The 9,673-nt window shown below is 22.4% G+C and overlaps 1 protein-coding gene across 1 annotated transcript in view; it reads left to right on the top strand.

Annotated features, from left to right (window-relative positions):
- Positions 1–9,673, top strand: part of LOC117182991 (rho-associated protein kinase 2) — an 86,985-nt gene that overhangs the window by 55,258 nt on the left and 22,054 nt on the right. Inside the window, exon 8 of the mRNA XM_033376118.1 lies at positions 2,986–3,396. Within this exon, the coding sequence (XP_033232009.1) occupies positions 2,986–3,396 (411 nt within the window). The remainder of the gene's footprint in view (positions 1–2,985; positions 3,397–9,673) is intronic.

Raw genomic sequence — 9,673 nt, forward strand, 5'->3', positions numbered from 1 at the left:
AATTAATCCATTTTGTTGATATTAAACTTTTTTTGTAGAATTTTTTTTATTTTATTTGAAAATTCATGTTTTTAGTTAAAAATGTAACTATTTTGTTGAAAAATAAATTTTTTGGTCCAAAGTTCAGATTTTTTTGTACATTCGGCTTCTTAAATAGGAAATTTATTTGAACTTAAATTTTCAAACCAATTTTCAACCAAAGAGGATGATATTTTAACAGAATCATTAAATTTTCAACAACAGAAAAAAAGAAAAAATAGTCTGATGTTTCAGCCAAAAAGATTAATTTTCTTAAAAGCAGTTGAATTTTCAACAAAAAATTGTGGTTTCATCCAAATAATTCGATATTCTACTACAATAGTTGAATTTTCATCTCAAAAAGAAGAATTTCAACAAAAAGTTGAATTTCCAAGTCAAAAGGATTAATTTCTAACAAAATGATGAAATTTTGAACACCAACAAAAAAAGAAAAGTAAATAGAAGTATTCCATTTTTTGTGAAAATTGATCTCGTTTAGATTTAAATTTAAGTTTTTGGTAGAAAATTCATCCATTTTGTTGATATTGAACTTTTTTCGTCGTATTTGGTCATTTTAGTTGAAAATGCATCTCTTTGTTTAAAAATGTAACTATTTAATTGAAAATTCATGTAGTTTGTTGAAAAAATGACTTTCTTTTAATTCTTTTTTTTTCTGGTAGAAAATTAATCTTTTTTTGTGGAAAATGCATCTATTTTATCGAAAATTGAACTATTCTGTTAAACAATTACTTTTTTTGTTGTTGAAAATTCATATTTCAAGGTTCAAAATTAAATTGTTTTGTAGAAAATTATTATTTTGAGATTAAAATTAATTAATTCGATGAAAATTTTTTATCTTTTGTTGACTGAAAAATGGCCTTTTGTTTGAAAATTCGACTATTTTGTTTGAAAGTTTATCCAGTTGGTTTTAAATAAAACGGTTTGGTTAAAAATGATTTTTTTTTATAATTAACTTATTCGGTTGAAAATTCATCTCTCTTGGTTGAAAATTGTATTGATTGTTAAAAATGCATTTTTTTGTATAAAAGTCAACTGTTTCCTAAAAAATTCGACTTTTTAGTTTGAATACTAAACTATTATGATCGAAAATCCATCCATTTTGTTGCTGTTGAACTTTTTTAGTCGTATTTTGGCCATTTTAGTTGAAAATGCATTTAATTGGTTAAAAATGTAATTATTTTGTTGAAAAATCATGTATTTTGTTGAAAAATTGCCTTTCTTTTAATTCTTTTTTTTTGTAGAAAATTAATCTTGATAGAAAGTCCACCTATTTGATCGAAAATTTAACTATTTGGATTAAGAATTACTTTTTTGTTGAAAATTCATATTTCACGGTTCAAAATTACATTTTTTTGAACAAAATTGGTCTTTTAGGATAAAAATTGAATATAACGGTTGAAAGTTTTCTCTTTTTTTTAAACTGAAAAACGCTTTTTTTTTAAATTCAAGTATTTTGTTTAAAAGAACTAGTTGGTTTTAAATGCAACGTTTTGGTTTAAAAAGATTGTTGTTATAATTAACTCATGTGGTCGAAAGTTCATCCCTCTTGGTTGAAAATTAGGTTTGTTGTTAAAAATTCTTTGTTTATTTTTGTCATGAAAGTCAACTGTTTTCTAAAAAATTCGACTTTTTAGTTTGATTATTTAACTATTATGGTAGAAAATTCATCTATTCTGTTGATATTGAAGTTTTTCGTCGATTTTTGTCAATTTAGTTGAAAATTCATCTCTTTGGTTGGAAATGTAACTATTTTGTTGAAAAAATGTTGTTTTTTTTTTAATTTTTTTTTTCTGGTAGAAAATTAATCTTCTTGATTGAAAATCCATCAATTTGATCGAAAATTCAACTATATGGTTAAACAATTACTTTTTTTTGAAAATTCATATTTCAGGGTTCAAAATTAAATTTTTTTGTACAAAATTGGTCTTTTAGGATAAAAATTGAACAAATTGGTTGAAATTTTTTTTATCTTTTTTGACTGAAAAACGCTTTTCTTACGAAACATCAACTATTTTGTTTGAAAGTTTAACGAGTTATTTATAATGCAACGGTTGAAAATTCAACTGATTGTAGAAATTTCATCCTTTTGGCAGAATAATTAAATTATTTCGTGAAAAATGCAATCGTCTTTTTTCATATTTAATCATTTTTGTTTGAAATCTCAACTATTTTGTTAGAAACCCATCTTTTTTGGTCTAAAATTCAAATTTACAAAATTAATGTTTTATTAATTGTTATTTGTGAGGGGGTATTAGGTTTAAGATTATTAATTTTATATATTCGATTTAAAGGAATAGATAAATTAAATTTAATTAATTTAATTTTATGATAATTGTTAATATAATTTTAATATTTAGATTATTTATTTTTTATTTAATTTTATTAACAATTTGAATTATAAGTTAAATTAATAATTACTTATAAAATTAATAATTAAAAATAACTTAAATGTTCAACAAAAAACTTCGTTTTCGTCAAAATAATGCAGGTTTTTACCGAAATAGATGAATTTTCGACCAAAAAAAAAACAAAAAAAAAACGAAACTTTAAGAAAATTAGTATTTTAGGAAATTTTTTCTCTTTTTTGACTGAAAAACGCTTTTCTTTTGAAAAATCAACTATTTTGTTTGCAAGTTTAACTGGTTGGTTTCAAATGCAACGGTTTGGTTGGAAATTCATGTCTCTTGGTTGAAAATAATCTTGTTTCTTAAAAATTCATTTTTTTTTTTGTATAAAACTCAACTGTTTCCTAAAAAATTCGACTTTTTAGTTTGAATACTTAATTATTATGGTAGAAAATTCATCCCTTTTTGTAGAAAATTGATTCTTGTTCAGTTAAAAATTCAATTACGTATTGTTATTCGTAACTTGTTATATGTTTTTGCATTAACTGTGTTTGTTTTTTTTTTTTTTTTTTTTTTTTTTTTTTTTTTTTTTTTTTTTTAGGCACAACTCGTCGAAGAAAATCAGTCGAAATTGAGGCTTCAAATGGAGCTGGATTCTAAAGATTCTGAGATCGAAACACTTCAAATGAAAATAACTTCGATCAATTCCGAGACGGCGAGCGTGTCGTCGGTGGAGAATGACGGAGAAGACTCTGTTTTGTCGGAACACGGTGCCATGAGATTGGAGGGTTGGTTGAACGTTCCCAATAAGCAGAACATTAAGAGACATGGCTGGAAGAAGCAGTACGTTGTCGTGTCATCGAAGAAGATAATTTTTTATAATAGCGAGAACGACAAAATGAATGCCGATCCAGTTCTGATATTGGATTTGAGTAAAGTCTTCCATGTCAGATCCGTCACTCAAGGAGACGTGATTCGAGCCGATGCCAAAGATATTCCTAGGATATTCCAGGTACATATAACCTTTTTTTTTTTTAAATAATATTGAAAAATTCACGAAATTCTTCAAAGATTCACTTTAGTGAGCAATTTTTCAAATTAAAAGATCACGTTTCTTTTAATAAATTAACCCATGGTGAATTTTCACTATCGAATTCAGATTTATGCCTATTTCTGAATTTTCTTTAATCATTTTGAAATATTTTAGAATATTTTTATAGATTAAAAAGAAATTTTATATATATTTTTTATAATTTGAAGGGATTTTTCAAAGATTTTAGGGTATTTTTAAAAGTTTACTTTTGAATTAAAAGAATTTTAAAATGCAATTTTTAAGACTTTAACAAATGAAGATGTGAAATGACCAAAATGTTTAGTTTACCAACTGTGAATATAAATTAATTAATGTTTTTAACATTGAATTCACTTTAAGATTTAAAAAGTAAATAATGATTGATTTGACGAAACGATTTGGCATTAGTTTTTAGAATTTGTAGATTTTAACGTTGAAGGTTAAACTGTTTCAATTGGAAAGTTTTAAAAAAATTTGAGCGCCCTATTGAAACTTTGTAAATTATTTTCAATTTTCAAACAAGTTAAAAATAATATATTTATAATGAAAGGCTTTAATTAAATTTCAGTATAAAATATATTATATGTTTAAAGCATGCAATTTGAAATTTTTTCAATTCAAAAAACGAACAATTACTCAATATTTAAAAATATCTGACTATTTAAAATCAGTAATTATAAATTCCTCTTTTTTATTTTTTTCCGAATTTGGGGGGGCGGGGGTTCAGATTAAAATAGGGTTTTTTTGGTTTTCGTTTATTCGTTGTGGTCCAAATTTGGTCGTTGGATTCTTGTTTTGTTTAACAGGATTTTGCATCAATTTGATTATTGGACGTTAAATGGGATTTTTAATTTGGATTTTGGTCTAATTTAAATTTCGTAAATTGAAAAAAAGTACTAAACTTTGAACGTTACAATTTTGATTTTATAAATAACACTTGAACACTTGAAGCTTTTTAAGAATTGTGAAAGGCTTCAAAAGAATAATTTTCTTAAAGAAAACTAGGAAGATTAAAAATGATTTTTATGTTGAAAAATTACATGAAATTTAAATAATTTTGAAAAGATGTTTAGAATTTGTGGCCAATTTTTAATAATATTTACAATTTAAAAAATTTTAAACAGCAGATAGATGTTTCAAAATCTTGAAATAAAATTTTAAAGGATGTTAAGAATTTTTAAACTATTGAAAATAAAAATAATTGAACTTTTAATTTGAACAGGGAATTTTCAATCTTTTACAAATTTATAGTTGGAACTGGAATTTATCCAGAATAATAATAAATCTGACTTGGAAGCGGGAATTTTGAAATTTAAAAAAATTCTCAGCTATTACTGGAAATTTTCGAAAAGGAACAAAATTCTGATTTGGAAGAGGAACTTTTTTTGAAAGAATTCTAATTCTGAGTTGAAGCAGGGAATTTTCAAATTTTAACCAATTTTGAGTTTAAACTGGTATTTGTCCAAAAGAATTATAATTTTTTGTTTTTGGAAAATGGAATATTAAAATTTAAATAAATTCCGAGCTGGAAAAGGGAGTTTTTTAGTAGAATGAATTGTCATTCTAAATTCAAACGGAATATTTTCGAAAAAAATGTAAATTTTGAATTGGAACAGGGAATTTTTCGAAAAGCATTAAAATTCCGAATTTAAACAGGTTCGATTTTTTAAATTTCATGGACCCTGAAAAATGTTTGTGAACCGGGATTTCGATAGATTCATATGAATTTAAGGGATTAAAAATATTGTTATTAGGTTATTTTAAAAAAACTTCAAGGGATATTATATGATTTCGGAGGATTTTTATATTTTTAGGAGATTTAAAATCTTCCTAAATATTTTAATAATTTTTCAAATAATTTAATGACAGAAATTTGAGGGAATTTGTAGGGTTTTAAAGATTTGACAAATATTTCAAAGGTATTTCCAAAGATTTTGAAGATTTTACGTTATTTAAAAAAATTCTCAGGAATTTTCAGTTGATTTCAATTAATTTAATGGTATTTCAAAAAGTTTTAAATATTTTAGGGTATTTTAATATATTTCAATTCTTTGAAATAATTTCAAAAGATTTAACATTTTTTAAGAGATTTAAACATATTTTCTTTGGTTTTTGAAGAATTATAAAAAAATAAATATAAAAGAATAAAAAATTTCAGTGATTTAATGGGACTTAAAAGAATTAAAAATATTTTTAGATATTTTTAAACATTTCAAGCAATTTTCAAAAGCTTTAACAAATTTCAAGTGGCTTAAAAAAATTTGCAAGAATTTGAAACATTTGTGGATTTAGGGTATTTTAAATGATTCCACATAATTTTAATTGATTTCAGTTATTTAATGGGATTTTAGAAAATTTTAAATATTTTAGATTATTTTTATTTGTTTATTTTATTTTAAATATTAAATTTTTTTATTTGTTTAAAAAAAACAAGAAATTTTCAATTGATTGCAGTAATTTAATGGGATTTCAAATTATTCGAAATATTTTAAATGATTCCAAATAATTTTCAATTTACTTTAGTAAGTTAATGGGATTTTAAAGAATTTTAAAGGTTCAAAGATATTATTTAAAAAAATTCAGACTTAAACAATTTTCAAAGAATTTTTAATATCTTAGATTTATTATTTTTATTTTACTTTAAATATTTGAAATAATTTTTTTTTTAAGAATTTGAAATAGTTAAACTTTTTTTTTATTCTATTTTATTTTTCAAGTGATTTCAGTAATTTAATGGATTTTTAAAGAATTTTAAATATTTGAAGATATTTTTCAAAAATGTCAAAGAATTTGAAATATTTTACATTTTACATTTTTTTTATTTAATTTAAATATATATATTTTTTTATTTGTTCAAAAGATTTAAAAAAATGTTCAGTTGATTTCAGTAGTTTAATGGAATTTTAAAGAATTTTAAATATTTGAGATATTTTTTTTAAATGTCAAAGAATTTGCAATATTTTACTTTCTAGATTATTTTTTTATTTTATTTTGAATCTTTAAAGATATTTAAAAAAATTTTTTTAATTAGAAATATTTTACATTTTAGATTATTTTTATTTATTTATTTTTTAAATATTTAATTTTTTTATTTGTTCAAGAGATTTCAAAAAAATTTCAATAGGATTTCAGTAAATTCATGGGATTTTAAAGAATTTCAAATATTTGAAGATATTTTTTTAAAATTTCAAAGAATTTGAAATATTTTACACTTTATATGATATTTATTTTATTTTAAATTTGAAATATTTTACATTTTAGATTATTTTTATTTTTTTATTTTATTTTAAATATTTAATTTTTTTTATTTGTTTGAAAGATTTCAAGAAGTTTTCAATTGATTTCTGTAAATTAATGGGATTTTAAAGAATTTTAAATATTTTACATCTTAGATTAATTTTATTTTTTTTTATATTATTTTAAATATTAAATTCTTTTTATTTATTTAAAAGATTGCAAGAAATTTTCCATTGATTTCAGTAATTTAATGAGGTTTCAAAGAACTGAAAATATTTTAAAATATTTTTCACAATTTCAAGAAAGTTTTAAAAGCTTTAATAAAATTCAAGGGGTTTCAGATGATTTCAAAGAGTTTGAAATATTGTAGGGAATTTTAAAAGATTCCAAAGGAATTTCTAAATGATTTTCATAATTTGAAGGGATTTCAAGGGAATTGAAACATTTCAGTGTAATTAAAAAAATTTCAAATAATTTTCACGAGATTTAGGAAATTTCAAGGTATTTTAACGGTCAGTGAAGGATTAGAAATATTTTATGATATTTTAAAAGATTCCCAAGAATTTTGTATTGATTTTCGAATTTTAACGGAAGTCAAAGGATTGCAAATATTTTAGTATATTTTTAAAAATGTTAAGGATTTTAAAAGATTTCAATAATTTAAATGGATTTCAGGTGACTTGAAAGATTTCAGGATAAATTTGAAAATTTCAAGGAATTGTCACCAGATTTAAGAAATTACAAGGTATTTTAACAAATCGTAAAGGATTATAAATATTTCAGGGTATTTAAAAATATTCCTAGGAGTGTTCAAATCATTTCAGTAATTTAATATGATTTCAGTAATTTGAAGGGATTCATGTAACTCCCAGAGTATTTTATAATATGTTAATGGAAGCAAAGATTTCCAAATTTTTAAAGGTATTTCCAAATATGATGAAAAAATTCTAATATTTTAGGATATTGGAAATATTCCAAGAAATTCTTAATAAGTTTCAGCAATTTGAAGGGATTTCAAAATATTTTGGTTGTGATATTTTTAAATATTGCAAGGTAGATTATAAAATTTCAAAAGATTTCAATGATTTTAAGAGATTTATAAAAGCTCTCAAGATATTTAAATAAATTTTCAAGGACCTTATTGATAAAAATTTGAGGAATTTCGTAGGATTTCAAAGATTTCCAAAGATTTCATAGGTATTTCAAAAGATTTGAATGAATTTGAAAGACTTGAGGATATTCGAGAAGATTCCAAAGAATTTTCAGTATTTCAGATTGAGGTATTTTCAAAAATACCAAGGAATTTTCAAAGGGTTTTAAAAGTTTTATGGGCTTCTAGAATAATTCAAAGAAAATAAATATGACTATTTTTAATAAAGTATACCTATTTCTGAATTTTCCTGAATTATTTTGAAATATTTATGATTATTTTAAATATTACAAATTTTTAATTATTTTACAGATTTAAAAGTATTTAAAATAATTTCATCAAGTTTTTGAGACCTTTAACCAATTACAAGGCATTTCAGCAGCATTTGAAGGATTACGATATAAATATTTTTTTTTTACAAAGATGCCAAGGAATTTTCAATTGATTTCAGCAAATAATTGGGATTTCAGAGAATTACTAATATTTTCAAATTTTAAAAGATTTAAAGGTATTTCTAATTGATTTCTATAATTTAAAGAAATTCCAAGGAATTTTCGTGACTTTTAAAAATCGCAAGCTATTTCAACAGTTTGCAAAAGATTAAAAATATTTTAGAGTATTTTAAAAGATTCGAAGAAATTTTAAATTGGTTTCAGCAATTTAGCGAGATGTCAAAGTATTTAAAATATTTTGGGATGTTTTAGGAAGAATCAAATTTATTTTCAATTGATTTCTATAATTTATTGGGATTTCAATTTTTAATATTTTGGGAGTTTTTAAATGATTTCAAGGATTTTTCAATTGATTTGAGTAATTTAATGGGATTCCAGATAATTGCAAATATTTTAGGATATTTAAAACATTTTTAAGAATTTTTAAGTGATTTAAAATAATTCGAGAAATTAAAAAAAGTTTGAAATATGTTACTTTTCTTTTAGTGAATTAACTCGTGGGTCAATCACTATTCAATTAAGCTCTATACATATTTATGAATTGTCTGGAATTGTTTTGAAATATTTCAGGGTATTTTGTAAAACTTCTAAGGCTTTTTAAAAAGTTTTTAATTAGAAAATTTTATTTAATTTTAAAAGATTCTAAGGAATTATTAATTTAATTATTTAACGGAATTTTAAAACGTTTGGAATATTTTAGAATAAAGAATTTTCTAGAATTTCTGATGGTATAGCACGATTTTACAGGATCTATATGGTTTTATGATATTTTTAAAGATTTCAGAGGAATTTTATAAAGTTTCCGTGATTTTCAATCATTTTAAGGATTTTTTAATGCCATCAATTAATTTTAATAAACTTTTCAGGATTTCAAGAAATATCACCAGATCTTATAGAATTTTATGGGATTTATTAAAATTTTGTTTTCTGAGTTCATTGAAATTCTTGGGAATTCTTTTGCATTTTTCTAATTCAATTGATAAAATGATTAACGGATTAACAATATTTGAAGGTATTTTTTTTCTCTTCAATTTCATGGCATTCTCAGGAGCTTACAAAATTGCAAGGGATTTCAAAAGATTTTTAAGGATTTGATATATGTTAGGAAATTTTAAAAGATTGCCAGACAAATATTATAGGATGTTTTAAAAGATTTTCAGCGTTTTCATTTTTGAAAGGCAACCAAGTTCAAAGTTTAAATTTGAAAATAATTCAATTACAAATTCCTACACAATTAAGAGCGTTTCATTTTTAAAGTTTTTTAAGGGCATGTGATACAGCTAAATACCTATATTACCGACCACAGTTTTTCATTTCACTGAATGTTTTTTTGAACCTGAGAACTTTTTTTGTAAATAAAATATCGAGCTGAAACTTT

Source organism: Belonocnema kinseyi, chromosome 2, assembly GCF_010883055.1.
Source record: "Belonocnema kinseyi isolate 2016_QV_RU_SX_M_011 chromosome 2, B_treatae_v1, whole genome shotgun sequence".
Classification (NCBI taxonomy): domain Eukaryota; kingdom Metazoa; phylum Arthropoda; class Insecta; order Hymenoptera; family Cynipidae; genus Belonocnema; species Belonocnema kinseyi.